The sequence below is a fragment of the Takifugu flavidus genome, unplaced genomic scaffold (genome assembly GCF_003711565.1).
Source record: "Takifugu flavidus isolate HTHZ2018 unplaced genomic scaffold, ASM371156v2 ctg465, whole genome shotgun sequence".
NCBI lineage: Eukaryota > Metazoa > Chordata > Actinopteri > Tetraodontiformes > Tetraodontidae > Takifugu > Takifugu flavidus.
The window spans coordinates 15491-31487 of NW_026622081.1; the positions used below are offsets into that span (position 1 = coordinate 15491).

Here is a 15997-nt window from a genome sequence, read left to right on the forward strand (position 1 = left end):
CCCCTCAGGACCACATCCCTCCCAGTCCACCAAGTATATGCCCCGGTGTCAACAACACAGTGAACAGAGTAGCTGCCGTTGGCCACCAAAATGTATCTGTAGCAAGATCAAAGTCTGTTGCAAACTGGGGTTACAGCCACAATCTGAGGCGTGTGCCTACTGTAGCACCTGTGACCATACAGACTGGGGAAAGCTGACACATTTTTCAAGAGCAGCGGGGAGCTTGGGTAAAACAATGAATGTGCAGCCTTGGAAAATCTGTCCACTGGTGTCAGGATGGTTTTGTAACTATGGATGGCGTGAGTCCCATGACAAAATCCCAGGCAATGTGAGACTCACGGAAGGAGAGTGTTGATGCACACCGGCTGGTGGATGGGGGGAGGCCTTGTTATGGGCATAGGTGGTGGAGGCGGCAAAATATTCCCAATTGTCTTCTCCCACTGGCCACCAGAAATGTATCTGTAGCAAATAAAGTCTGTTGCAAACTGGGTGACAGCCAAAATCTGAGGTGTGTGCCCACTGCAGCACCTGCGACCAAACAGACTGGGGAAAGGACAAACAATTAGAAAGGCCATTACCTGGATCTGGTTCATGCTGCAGTGCTTCTCTTATTCTTCGTTGCTCCAGGTGAGTGCTGCCGCAATCCAACTTCCAGGGACAATGGTGTCTGCAGTAGCATCTACATCCTCTTAGGTATAAAGGCAGGATACTGCATCTGGTTTGATGTTCTTAGAAACAAGGTAGGTGATGGTGAAATTAAACCCACTGAAGAACAGGGCCTAAGAGCATGACAAGAATCAGTCTATTTGCCCATTTTATGCCAACTGTACGCTACATTGACAAATGTAAGCTAAATTCCTATGGTCTGTCCATACCACAAAGGATTGCTCAAACCCATCTTACAGTACCTCCACTACACCAGATCCAACTTGACTGATAGCAACTCCTGGTCGCCCACGTTTTGATTGCACTCCGGGAAGAAAGGCGCCTTGAGAAGAAGGCAAAGGATGAAATTTCCTGTCTTGTCCTAAGTGCTGAGAAAATATAGCTTGACCTCACAGTCAGAAGAATTTACTTCTAGCCTCGGGGAAGAGTTAGGTTCAGGTATCTGACTCACCAGTGTTCCCAAACTCACTGGTGAGTTCAGTTCCTTTGGCTGTGATGGACACAGGGGAAGAAAGTGACCAGTCCTGTCACAGTAAAGGCACTCACATGCACAGAACCTCTAGAGGCTTTCCTCCAGTGTTATTTTAACATGACCCCTTTGCCTAGGTTGCTCTCCCGCAGGTTAGGCAAGATGTTGTGCCGGTTGACAATGTGGACAGGAAATGTCTGGGGCATCCAGATGAGAAGAGTTACCAGGGAGTGGAGATTTGCAGGGGGATAATGAGCAGTCAAGTACCTTAATGAACACTCCCTGGAGCGCAAAAATTGTTCAGCCCAGGTCCACACTCAAAGTCCAAAACCCAACAGAGTAGTCAGGCCAGGACCCTTGTCATAGTCCAATCAAAGCAACAGGAGGTGGTTCCGTCATTAATGGAATGGTCAAAACAGTTATGAATATAGATTCCATCTTATTCCATGTGGGTTTACTCAGAGGTCTGCTGTTCTCTTTAACAACATACTTTGATGACACTCATGTCCTTGTCCATGTAAAATGTAATTTTGTCATGCACATAAATGTTTTTTTGTCATGCACACAGTTGTGATTGCAGCACTTTAATAAGATGGGAATACATTCAGATGAAATTAAAATTGCACTGAGACATTTTATTGGGCCTTTTTCAGCATAAGCTTTTGAAATATGATTGACATGACTCTCACCTTGACTAAGATGAGACTAATTCGAGTTTTTTACTGTTAAATTTATTTGAAAAAAGTGCACTATTGTTTCATGCAGGAAAGCTAATTTCAAATTTACAATTATTTAAAGAGCAGACGGTTCTAGAGTTTGGATTTTTGATAAGGGTTCAGGATGGAACTCTTACACCAAGTGAAACCAGAAACAGGACCCAAAATATAAACACAGGCAATCCTGAAGATGAAAAATGTTAATTTTCAAAAGAAGGGTGACAAAAAGGGTAAAGATGCAATAGGTGGAAAATGTACAGGTGAGGGATCTGCATGAATTGGAACACAAGACAAAGGTGAGGCAGGTAAAAACTCACAAGAAGATGGACTATCAAAAATACAACCTCAAAATATCCTCACGAAAAGGGAGCCAGCATTAACACTGAGGAGCAATAATCTGATCTGGAGATGAGAAGAGAAACAAGCTGCTTTAAAGGTGCAGATCCAGCCAACCCAGATGGGCTACAGGTCAGTGAGGTGCTGTTTCAGACCTGCCTGCCAGGGATTGGGGAAACAAGGAAAAACAAAATAAACTGAATCATTACATTGCCCTCCTCCAACAAGTGCCTCCAGGTGAATAGTTACGCTTGTCCGTGGTCTGTGTGAACGACCCGGCTCAAGTCAGGATCCAGAATAGAGTGAACCCGTGAATGCAGGCTGGATCTTCATGTTGTCTGGAAGTGTGACTGTAGTTGGACCAATTCAACAATTTTAGGGGAAAATGTGTCAATGAATCTAGGAGAGAGTTTCCACGATTCAGTGAGTAGGGGAATGTTCTTGGTTGAAAACCAAATTGACTGACCTGGGCAGTAATTGTGTACTAGGGTTCGACAACGGTTGGAATACTTAGAAGTGCTGGTTTGCGCACGTTCATGGGCCTCCTTGGGCTGCCTCCACACCACCTTACAGTGCTGGATGTATTATCTGCACTGAATTTATGGCTAAATTTGCTTCCTGTGTAGGTAGCAGCAGAGGCTGTTACCCAAGGAAGACCTCAAGGAGAGAGACCAGTAGCTGCCCAGGTAAGCATGTTGTGAGCATCCTCCACCCATTGAAGGTGGACACGCCAGGTCATGGTCATTCAACACCTGGTTGGCTTGCTCACACTGCCCGTTGGATTGGAGATAGAAAGCAGAGGTGAGGTTTACCAAGGTGCTGAGAGCCTTGCTTATTGCACTCTATACCCAAGGGGTCTCTGAGAAATTTAGAAGGATCCTCCAAAAACATGACATACCGGTTCAGTATAAACCAAGCAACACACTCAGACAGAGGCTGGTACACCCGAAAGACAAGACACCAGACATAAACAATGTACTGTTCTTTATGCTGTACAATGCAAGGAGGAATGCAAAGAACTGTACACTGATTAAACCAAACAAACTCTCCACAGAAAAATGGCACAACACAGATGTGTCACCTCTCCAGGTCAGGTCACTTACACTTAAAGGAGAGCGGGCACGCCTTTGAGGACAGCCAAATATGGCTACTGGCCAGAGAAGACCGCTGGTTTGAGAGGGGTGTCAAGGAAGCCATCTATGTCAAATTGGAAAAAAACATCATTAAACAGATGTGGTGGGCTAAGGCACTTCCTATCACCTCCACTCCTTCCAACAACAAACCAAACATTCACACCATTTCAGGAGACCTGGTGACTCACCACCATGTGAGCCAGCAGACAAAGGGGAGACACCTCAACTGAAACTAGGTGAAAGACCCTACCAACTATCTGTGTGTATTTTGTAGATAATGTTAATATATAATATAAACAGAATTTGTAAATTGCACCAAAGTAGGGACAAGATCGGTGCATCTGGAAAAGAAAAATTGAATCCACCAAATAAGAAGCTGTCCAGAGGTTTATAAAGACATCCCGATTCTCTTTTTCTTCACCATCTATTAAACTGTTGTTGTGAATAATTTACAGTCTCCTGATTTAAAGCATATTTGCAAACCTTTGCACTTATGATGTATATGAAGGCTGGACAAACTACAGAAATCTGATTTGCACCAAGGGGAATTTGTAAAATCACAGTCTAGAAATTGTGGCTGCTTTATTCCCAGTATATTAGGTCGACAGGGTGATAGACAGCCGCTTTGTAGGAGGTAGAATGGTTGCAAAGGAAGGACAGAGTAGTGGGAGGGCAAAAACAAGATGGCAATGAAGGTGGCAGTAAAGATAAATATTCCATCTGAGGATACCTAAACAGCTGCTGTACCTCAGCAGTGATCACTTCACAGCAACACTGTGACACCAGTGATGTCACTGGAAGATGGAGATGGCTACATCTCTCCATTCAACACCTCCTGCAGACTCATGTCTGATGCTTGGAAATCCACTCTCATCAGTGCAGCACTGGTCTGCCTTGCTCCTCTCACTGTGGTGCTCAATTTAGTGGTTGTTGTCTCCATTTCTCATTTCAGGCAAAGACACTCTCTTGAATTATAAGTTGCATTAGTTTAGCTATTTTTTTTTTACCAAAAAAGTAGCATAGATGTGAGCTAACCTTTTATATGACTGACAGTAACATATTACTTGTAGTTTTCTCTGTAGATGTGTGATTTGAGTTGGAGATATTAACAATCATCTCTGTCTTTAGGCATTTCCAGACGACAACCAATATCATCCTGCTCTCCATGGCAGTGTCTGACCTTCTGGTGGGCCTCGCCGTGATGCCGCTCATGATCGTCACCCTGGATTTCTGTTGGTGCATCAGTTCATTTATATGCTTTCTTTTCGACCTGTTAAGCTTTGTCCTCACCTCTGCCTCTGTTGGGAACATGGTGCTGATATCAGTAGATCGTTATGTGGCCATTTGTTACCCTCTGCGTTATTCCTCCATCAAACCAAGTACAGTTAAAATCTGTGTGTCTGTGTGTTGGATCAGTTCTATTATCTACAATCTCATACTTCTAAAAGATAACCTTTTAAACATTGATTCCAGTTCTTGCTACAAGAAATGCCCCTTTTCATTAAATGACATTTTAGCAATTGTAGATGTATTCATCACATTTTATGTCCCTCTAACTGTAATAATTGTTCTCTACACCAGAGTGTTTGTGGTGGCTGTCACACAGGCACGGGCCATGCGGTCTCAGGTTTCAACAACCGGGTCAAAAACTGTGAGTGCAATGAAATCAGAGTTGAGAGCTGCGAGAACACTCGGAATTGTCATTCTCTTTTTCTTCATTGTTTTTTTCCCCTATTTCATTTCTTCTATAATAGGACAAGACACAAGTAATGAAGCTTCAACAGGTCAACTTTTGCTGTTCTTTAGTAATTCTACAATAAATCCTATCATCTATGCTTTTTTCTATCCCTGGTTTAGAAAGACAGTTAAACTCCTCCTGAGCTGCAAATTCTGTAAACTGTGAGCAGGAGTACGTAGATGAGAGCATATAGGCTGGCACATGTTTGTAACTTTTGTGGTGGTGTAAAATGAACAGTTCAAAAGCTCAAAGAGAGAGAATAAATAATTATTATTAATTCATGGCTCTAGTGTTTCTGATCCATGGTGTTTGACACAGATCTTTGCTGAATATGAATCAAACTGTTTGCAACAAATACATTTCCAAGTGTTTTAAAATTGAGACTGATTGGTTGAATGACGGCAACATTGGAGCCTGGAGTGTTGTTTATCCATTTAGGCTGTACTACAGGCTACACCCCGGATCTGTCACCTGCACATCACAGTGTTCCTGGAATACTGTCATTTGTGTAAATTCTCAATGGAATATTCAACCACACTGATTCTTTTGTTAATGTTGAATATATGTCAAATACGTTTGCATTTATACATTAAAAAAAGATAAAGATGTTGTATATTTTAGCTTTATTCCACTTTCTGTGCTTACAGTATAAACTTCAATAGATTAGTTTTTAATTTCTTGAATGTGTCTTGAGAATAATCGCTATCAAAACATCAGTTTAAACATGAATGATTTGACAAACTAACAACCTCGTTCGTCAGTTTGAAAAGAGTAATTATGATCAGTGAGAAGTGGGCAGAGAAGAACACCTGAGAAATAGTTATGAATATATATTCCATTCTTATTCCATGTCGGTTTACTCAGAGGTCAGCTGTTCTTTTTAACAGCATACTTTGATGACACTCATGTCCTTGTCCATCAAGATGACATGTATACATTACATGTCATGCACATAAATGTTTTTTGTCATACATGCAGTTGTGATTGCAGAACTTTAATTAGATTGGAATACATTCAGTTAAAATAAAATTTGTCAATACATACTGAGACATTTAATTGGGTCTTTTTCCAGCATAAGTTTTTGACTCATGACTTTCACCCTTCACTAAAATCAGACCCATTAAATTTTTTATTGTTAAATTAGTTACTTAAAAAGCAATCCACTATTTTCTTATGCAGTGACGTTAGTGTTCAGATTTAGATTTTTTTCAAGAGTGAACAGGTCTGCAGTTTGGATTTTTGATAGGGCTCAGTATGGAAGTCTTGCACCAAGTGAAACCAGAAACAGGACCCAAAATGCAAACACAGGCAATCCTGACCATGAAAAATTTTAATTTTCAAAAGAAGGCTGACAAAAAGGGTAAAGATGCAATAGGTGGAAAATGTACAGGCGAGTGGGGCTGATTAGAGCAGCATAAATTGGAACACAAGACAAAGGTGAGGCAGGTAAAAACTCACAAAGAAGATGGACTATCAAAAATACAACCTCAAAATATCCTCACGAAAAGGGAGCCAAGCATTAACACTGAGGAGCAATAATGATCTGGAGATGAGAAGAGAAACAAGCTGCTCTTTATAGGCGCAGATCCAGTCAACCCAGACGAGCTACAGGTCAGTGAGGTACTGTTTCAGACCTGCCTGCCAGGGAATGGGAAAACAAGAAAAAACAAAATACACTGAATCATTACATTGCCCTCCTCCAACAAGTGCCTCCAGGCGAATACTTACGCTTGTCCGTGGTCTGTGTGAATGACCCGGCTCAAGTCAGGATCCAGAATAAAGTGCACCCGTGGCACCCATGAGTGCCCCTCAGGACCACATCCCTCCCAGTCCACCAAGTATATGCCCCCCGGTGTCAACAACACAGTGAACAGAGTAGGTGCCGTTGGCCACCAGAAATGTATCTGTAGCAAGATCAAAGTCTGTTGCAAACTGGGGTTACAGCCACAATCTGAGGCGTGTGCCTACTGTAGCACCTGTGACCATACAGACTGGGGAAAAGCTGACACATTTTTTCAAGAGCAGCGGGGAGCTTGGGTAAGACAATGAATGTGCAGCCTTGGAAAATCTGTCCACTGGTGTCAGGATGGTTTTGTTAACTATGGATGGCGTGAGTCCCATGACAAAATCCCAGGCAATGTGAGACTCACGGAAGGAGAGTGGTTGATGCACACCGGCTGGTGGATGGGGGGAGGCCTTGTTATGGGCATAGGTGGTGGAGGCGGCAAAATATTCCCAATTGTCTTCTCCCACTGGCCACCAGAAATGTATCTGTAGCAAGAATAAAGTCTGTTGCAAACTGGGTGACAGCCAAAATCTGAGGTGTGTGCCCACTGCAGCACCTGCGACCAAACAGACTGGGGAAAGGACAAACAATTAGAAAGGCCATTACCTGGATCTGGTTCATGCTGCAGTGCTTCTCTTATTCTTCGTTGCTCCAGGTGAGTGCTGCCGCAATCCAACTTCCAGGGACAATGGTGTCTGCAGTAGCATCTACATCCTCTTAGGTATAAAGGCAGGATACTGCATCTGGTTTGATGTTCTTGGAAACAAGATGGTAGGTGATGGTGAAATTAAACCCACTGAAGAACAGGGCCTAAGAGCATGACAAGAAATCAGTCTATTTGCCCATTTTATGCCAACTGTACGCTACATTGACAAATGTAAGCTAAATTCCTATGGTCTGTCCATACCACAAAGGATTGCTCAAACCCATCTTACAGTACCTCCACTACACCAGATCCAACTTGACTGATAGCAACTCCTGGTCGCCCACGTTTTGATTGCACTCCGGGAAGAAAGGCGCCTTGAGAAGAAGGCAAAGGGATGAAATTTCCTGTCTTGTCCTAAGTGCTGAGAAAATATAGCTTGACCTCACAGTCAGAAGAATTTACTTCTAGCCTCGGGGAAGAGTTAGGTTCAGGTATCTGACTCACCAGTGTTCCCAAACTCACTGGTGAGTTCAGTTCCTTTGGCTGTGATGGACACAGGGGAAGAAAGTGACCAGTCCTGTCACAGTAAAGGCACTCACATGCACAGAACCTCTAGAGGCTTTCCTCCAGTGTTATTTTAACATGACCCCTTTGCCTAGGTTGCTCTCCCGCAGGTTAGGCAAGATGTTGTGCCGGTTGACAATGTGGACAGGAAATGTCTGGGGCATCCAGATGAGAAGAGTTACCAGGGAGTGGAGATTTGCAGGGGGATAATGAGCAGTCAAGTACCTTAATGAACACTCCCTGGAGTGCAAAAATTGTTCAAGCCCAGGTCCACACTCAAAGTCCAAAACTCAACAGAGTAGTCAGGCCAGGACCCTTGTCATAGTCCAATCAAGCAACAGGAGGTGGTTCCGTCATTAATGGAATGGTCAAAAACAGATTTGAAAGATGAGTAATCCAACTGAGAATTCTAAGATGAAAAGTCCAACCTCAAAAAATTGTCAAGAAAAAGCAGCTAAGCATTGATGATCAACAACAATCTGGTGACAAGAGGAAAAACAAACCGCTCCTTAAAACTGCAGATCCAATTGAACCAGTAGAGCTACAGTGAGGTGCTGTTTCAGACCTGCCTGCCTTTGACTGGGGAAAGAATAGGAAAAAACACACAAAAGACACTGAATCAAAAACAGTAGATCACTATCTGTGTGTATTTTGTAGATAATGTTAACATATAATATAAACAGAATTTGTAAATTGCACCAAAGTAGGGACAAGATTGGTGCATCTGGAAAAGAAAAATTGAATCCACCAAATTTTCATTGTTATGCTGATGACACTCAGCTTTATTTAGCCATGAAACCAGAGGAGACAGAGAAGTTAGTGAAGCTTCAGACCTGTCTTAAAGACATAAAGTCCTGGATGTCTTCAAATTTCCTCCTCCTTAACTCAGGAAAAACTGAGGTCATGGTGTTTGGTCCTGAACCTCTCAGGGATAGATTAGATCACATGATCACTCTAGATGGTGTCTCATTAACATCTAGTCTCTCTGTGAGGAATCTTGGAGTAACTTTTGACCAAAATCTCTCCTTCAACTCACACATTAAATTAGTCTTGAGAAGTGCCTTTTTCACTTGAGAAACATCACAAAGATCAGGAAGCTACTGACGCGGCCTGATGCTGAAAAGTTAGTCCATGCATTTGTTACGTCCAGGCTGGACTATTGTAATTCTTTATTATCAGGGTGTCCAAACAACTCTTTAAGAAGCCTCCAGTTGATCCAAAATGCTGCAGCCAGAGTTCTGACAGGTAATCACAAAAGAGATCACATAACTCCTGTACTGGCGTCTCTTCATTGGCTGCCCGTTAAATTTAGAATAATTTTTAAAACCCTTCTTTTGACCTACAAGGTCCTACCTGGAGAAGCTAGTGACACCTTACCAGCCCAATAAACCGCTCCGCTCTCAGAATGCTGGTCTACTTGTGGTTCCCAGAGTTTCTAGGAGTAGAATGGGGGGCCGAGCATTTAGCTACCAGGCCCCCCTGCTATGGAACCAGCTCCCTCTCCAGGTACGGGAGGCTGACTCCTTCGCTACTTTTAAGATTAGGCTTAAAACCTACCTTTTTGAAAAAGCTTATTGTTACTAATTCTGTAGTTCCAGTTCCTATTATAGACAGACAAATTATCATACTTAGGGGGTCGTTTAATCATTAGGTTAACATCTTAGCTATGCTGCTATAGGCCGAGGCTGCCGGGGACCGGAAACATGATCACCTGACAGGCCTCTGTCACCCCACTGGGTCATGGTTTCCTCTCCTCTCCTTTCCTCCTCCTCATCAAGCAGACTGCTGACCCGCTGTATAAATAGTGTATTTTTGTATGTGTTTCTGTGCTCTGTGCCCCTCCGCTCCGCTCCTCTCCTCTCCTCTCCTCTCCTCTCCTCTCCTCCTCTCCTCTCCTCTCCTCTCCTTCTCCTCTTCTCTCTCTCCTCTCCTCTCCTCTCCTCTCCTTCTCCCTCTCCTTCTCCCTCTCCTCTCCTCTCCTCTCCTCTCCTCTCCTCTCCTCTCCTCTCTCTCCTCTCCTCTCTCTTTACCCAGCCGGCCATCAGCAGGAGGGTCCCCCTACATGAGCCTGGTCCTGCTCATGGTTTCTTCCTGTTAAAGGGGAGTTTTTCCTTGCCACTGTTGCTTGTCTGGGGAAAGCGCCTTGAAACAATCTTGATTGTAAAAGACGCTATATAAATAGATTGATTTTGAAATAAAAGGCTGTCCAGAGGTTGATAAAGACATCCTGATTCTCTTTTTCTTCACCATCTATTAAACTGTTGTTGTAAATAATTTACTCCTAATTGAAAGCATATTTGCATGTGTATGAAGGCTGGACATACTTGTGAAATCACAGTTTGTGGCTGCTGTTTTCCCAGTGTATTAGGTTGACCGGGTGATAGACAGCCGCTTTGTAGGAGGTAGAATGGTTGCAAAGGAAGGACAGAGTAGTGGGAGGGCAAAAACAAAGATGGCAATGAGGTGGCAGTAAAGATAAATATAACATCTGAGGATACCTACACAGCTGCTGTACCTCAGCAGTGATCACTTCACGGCAACACTGATGACGGTGATGTCACTGGAAGATGGAGATGGCTACATCTCTCCATTCAACACCTCCTGCAGACTCATGTCTGATGCTTGGAAATCCACTCTCACCAATGCAGCACTGGTCTGCCTTGCTCCTCTCACTGTGGTGCTTAATTTAGTGGTTGTTGTCTCCATTTCTCATTTCAGGCAAAGACACTCTCTTGAATTATAAGTTGCATTCGTACAGCTAAATTTTGGTTGTTTTTTACCAATAAAGTAGCACAGATGTGAGATAACTTGTTACATGAGTGAAAACAACACATGTCTTGCAGTTTTCTCTGTAGATGTGTGATTTGAGTTGGAGATATTGACAATGATCTATGTCTTTAGGCATTTCCAGACCACCACCAATCTCCTCCTGCTCTCCATGGCAGTGTCTGACCTTCTGGTGGGCCTTGCTGTGATGCCGCTCATGATCGTCACCCTGGATTCCTGTCGGTGCGTCAGTTCATTTTTATGCTTTCTTTTCGACCTGTTAAGCTATATCCTCACCTCTGCCTCTGTTGGGAACATGGTGCTGATATCAGTAGATCGTTATGTGGCCATTTGTTACCCTCTGCGTTATTCCTCCATCAAACCAAGTACAGTTAAAATCTGTGTGTCTGTGTGTTGGATCAGTTCTATTATCTACAATCTCATACTTCTAAAAGATAACCTTTTAAACATTGATTCCAGTTCTTGCAACAAGAAATGCCCTCTTTACATGAATTACATTTTATCTATTGCAGATATAATCATCACATTTTATGTCCCTCTAACTGTAATTATAGTTCTCTATACCAGAGTGTTTGTGGTGGCTGTCACACAGGCACGTGCCATGCGGTCTCAGGTTTCAACAGCTGGGTCAAAAACTGTGAGTTCAATGAAATCAGAGTTGAGAGCTGCGAGAACACTCGGAGTTATCGTTCTTTTTTTCCTCATCTGTTTTTTACCCTATTATATTTCATCTTTAATCGGACAAGGCATGAATATTGAAGCTTCAAAAGGTCAACTTTTTCTGTTCTTTAGTAATTCTACAATAAATCCTATCATCTATGCTTTTTTCTATCCCTGGTTCAGAAAGACGGTTAAACTTCTCCTGAGCTGCAAATTCTGTAAACTGTGAGCAGGAGTACGTAGATGAGAGCATATAGGCTGGCACATGTTTGTAGCTTTTGTGGTGGTGAAAAATGAACAGTTCAAAAGCTCAAAGACAGAAAATCAATGATTATTGTGAATAATTTTTATTGATTCATGGCTCTAGTGTTTCTGATTCCATGGTGTTTCACACAGATCTTTGTTGATTAGGACTCAAACTGTTTGTAACAAACATTTTCTCATGTGTTTTAAAAACGAGACTGATTTGTTGAATGAAGGCAACATTGGAGCCTGGAGTGTTGTTTATCCATCTATATGTCAATATATGTCAAATACATTTGCATTTCTACATTAAAAAAGATAAAGATGTATGTTTTAGCTTTATTCCATTTCTTTGCTTTTAGTATAAACATCACTAGATTGTTTTTCAATTTCTTGAATGTGTCTTGACATTAATCACTGTCCAAACATCAGTTTAAACATGAATGATCTGACAAACTAACTTCTTAAACAACCTTGTTCGTTAGGTTGAAAAGAGTAATTATGATCAGTGAGAAGTGGGCAGAGAAGAACACCTGAGAAATTGTTCTGAATATACTGTATATTCCATTCTTATTCCGTGTGGGTTTACTCAGAGGTCAGCTGTTCTCTTTAGCAGCATACTTTGATGACACTCATGTTCGTACACTTGTCATGCACATAATTTTTTTTTGTCATCCACACAGTTGTGATTGCAGCACCTAAATAAGATGGGAAAACATTCAGATGAAATTATATTTGTCAAAACATACTGAGACATTTTATTGGGCCTTTCTCCAGCATCAGTTTCTGAAATATAATTGTCACAACTCACACCTTTGACTGAGATTGGACCAATTCAATTTTTTGCTGTTAAATTATTTACTTAAAAATAAATCAACCATTGTCTTATGCAGTAATGTTAATTTTCACATTTAAATTTTTTTAAAAGAAGACAGGTTTAAAGTTTGTGTCATAGATGAGACTTTAATATAGAATTCACGATCTATGTGTGTCATGTAGGTAAATGTTGTACATTATAAACAGATTTTGTAAATTGCTCCAAAGACGGGACAAAACTGGTGCATATGCAAAAGAATTCACCACTAGGAATCCATCAAAAAAAGCCTGTCCAGAGGTTGATAATGCTAAGGTGCTGACTAGCAGACACAGACTGAACCCCAACATGCAGACATGGGAGATGAAAGTGGATTCTTTAATAATGAAAGGAGGCTGTACAAAATGAGTTGCTACTCCTGCACCAAATGAGGATCACCAAGAACAGGGTTGGCACAGGACAAACCTTGAACCGAGCTGAACTGGGACGGGTGACGCGGCAGAGCACCAGAGTTTCACGATGAACTACCGACGGTCAGGCGGAAAGGACCGGTCTTTAACGAGCAGCTGGCGAGACGGTGAGCCACAGCTGTGCCGATATGGTGGCGGGAAAAGGCCCGATCACCGCTCCACTCAGTGGGAAGGAACACAAGACACACAGGGGACAAGGGAGAGACAAAAACCAAGGACTCCTAATTGATAAGGACATCCTGTGTCTCTTTTTCTTCACCATCTATTCAACAGCTGCTCAGAATAATTTACAGTCTTGTAATGTAAAGCATATTTGGAAGCCTTTGTGTATTTATTTGTGTATGAACGCTGGACAAACTACAGAAACATGGTTTGTAAGTGTGATGTGAGGCAAATCAGCAAGTATAAGCCAATTGATGTCAAGGCTCCAGCACAGAGATATGATATTAAATAGCAACAGAGCTTTTACAATATAGATCTGGAACACCTTCCTCTTTAATCATTAATTTTGATAAACCCTATGAAGATTTGGATGGTTTAACTAAATGACCGACTCTCCTCTCCTGGTGGGGAGTATTTCAGTGGTGTCTCAGAAGGATGATTCCCCCTTTAGAGATGAACCATTTGCCACCATTAGAGGCAATGATTCAGAAGCCAAACCAAGTGGTAACATCCCAGAAGGCCTTGTGAAATTTAGGACTGATCTAAAGCCCACCTGTGGCACTGTGAATTTATTCAGAAGGTTTGGCTTTTCTGCAGGTGTTGGGTCAACTTCAGGACTGACCCACATGCTTTTTTGAAGAAGCTCAGATGGGCTCCATAAGCAAATACAGAGGCTCTCCTGCCTCTGCTCAGTGACCCCCTTTTCCAAGGGCCTTTTTCAAAGGAGAGCCGCTAATATTTCACCAGACCTGAAAGCCTTACATAGTTACTGATTTGGGTCTGGATCATTAGGAGAGAGAAGAAATGGACCACTTCTTGTCAAAGTGACAGGTTGACCTTTCCCTGAACCCGCCCACATCTGTTCCCCCCCCCCCCCCCCCCACCTCCCTTCCCCGCCTCCCACCATTTTTTAAAATGGTGGATCCCCCACCCCCCCCACCTCCACCCTCCTCCCGAGGACGGTGGATCCCCCCCCCCCCCCCCCTCCCTCCGCCTTTCTCGCTTGCTCATCTGTTTTTAATAAGGGCAATAGTTACAACACAGTGACAAAACAATTTTGCCATAGTCCTGGCATAGCCATCCGTGGACAACATGAGTAGTTCTACATCCTTGATTGGTGAGACGGCTGTGACCGTTATAAGAGAATTGTGTGGAAAAGTAGTTGAAAAATCCACGGTGTTTGTACAGCGTTCTCAGGCATCACCTTCGGAGCCTTTGCAGCAAGAATGGTCTTTGGAGCCTTATAGTCAAACAGGGAGTTTTGGGTATGTGTTCCGTTACAAGACGGGGGAGCTGATTCTCTATCAGAGGGAAGAATCTTCCAGCGAGGGGCCTATGTTGTCGGCTACGATGTCTTCCAATGACTGGGGTGTGTTGAAACTGATCAAACCGAGAATGGTGTGTGTGACTGAAGAAGGCTGTGAAGAAAGAAACAACACAGAACAGAAACCTTCCACAGAACAACATTTGTGAGCATTTGGTTGACGAAAACCTCGGGTACAGGAAAATGGTTCTATCGTGCTAGTTACAAGATGCAGATGGAAGAGATGTCAGGGAAACCGAGACAGTATTTTGTCTTGGATCTTTTTAGCTCAGACTGTGGGGTTTTCAGCAACGTGTTGACTCTACCTCTTGCAGCATGGATCGAAAAGATGCATGAAATGGATGATAAAATCACAAAATTTTTCACCATTGTCGTCTTTGGAACAACACTGTGGTGACGAAAAAAGAGTCCTCCCTCGTGTAAGCCCACACCCATATCTCAAATGTATAAAAGACGTTCGTCTGAACCATACGTTACCCACTACTGGAGTGAAACACTAAGGAGAGCATGTCTACCAACAGAAGCGTCAAGAGCGGATCTGACACTCCGAGCAATTCCTATCTGTGGGATGAGGATGAGACACAAGCGGAACGCCCTCAACGTCGGCTTCGGCCTCGCAGGCTGGACTTTGACTCACTCATCCAACGCTGGGATCCCACGGATTCTAAGGAGTCTCTCACTCCTTGTCTAAGCCCTCCACCAACCCCACCCCTCCGGACGCTCGGCATCGGATCCTGGGGTGTCCAGTCCTCACTCACCCTCACTGACACCACCCGTCAGAGACTCAGCATCACTTCCAGAGCTGTCCGAGTCTCTTCTCCAAGGCAGAGATCCTGCGCCGTCTCCGGCTTCTTCGCGTCCAGGTTCTCCAATCTCTGTGAGCGGTGTGGAGAGTCTTTCACGCTCAACAACCCCTGATCTGCCTTTGCCCGACGACGCATCGGATCTCCCCGGGGCTGTATGTAACGGTGCTGACCAGCTTGACGGCTGGGCATCTGAATTCTTTGGTCTGGTAAAAAAAGGCGTTCTTCATCTACTTAGCGTCGTCCTGGACCTGTACAAGGGTGAGGTTTGCAACGGATGTCGGATCGACCACCCCAGCCAGCGCCAACACCAGTGTTTGGATGTGATCGAACCGGGTTTCTACCGCAACAACTTTTACATGTTGATGAAAAGACTCTACACACCCAAGTTCATTCCTGCTATTCAAAATTTCCTGAAAGCGTGCGGTGTCAACGCTGACTACGTGAAAGTCAAGATCGCCGCAGAGACCCTTTTGTTCGAGCTGAAATCCAACGAATTAATCTACACTCCCATCCAACAAATGTACGAGAGTATCGCCGACAACGACAGCGAGATTAAACAGGAACATCTGGACACGGTGACTCAGTACTGGACTGAAAACACTTTAATCTGAAAATGGTGTTTTCAGATATAAAATGGGGAGCTTCTGGGGAAAAGTTGTAAACGATGTAGAAGGTGT

General features: G+C 43.3%; 2 protein-coding genes across 2 annotated transcripts; both read left to right on the forward strand.

Moving 5' to 3' along the window:
- Positions 1-4108: 4108 nt before the first annotated feature.
- LOC130520644 (trace amine-associated receptor 13c-like) lies at positions 4109-5310 on the forward strand. Its single transcript, XM_057024348.1, has 2 exons — positions 4109-4272; positions 4449-5310. Exons 1-2 carry the CDS (start codon positions 4109-4111, stop codon positions 5221-5223), a joined length of 939 nt encoding a protein of 312 aa, XP_056880328.1. The 3' UTR covers positions 5224-5310.
- A 5418-nt stretch (positions 5311-10728) lies between these two features.
- LOC130520645 (trace amine-associated receptor 13c-like) lies at positions 10729-11730 on the forward strand. Its single transcript, XM_057024350.1, has one exon. It carries the CDS (start codon positions 10939-10941, stop codon positions 11728-11730), a length of 792 nt encoding a protein of 263 aa, XP_056880330.1. The 5' UTR covers positions 10729-10938.
- Positions 11731-15997: the final 4267 nt, after the last annotated feature.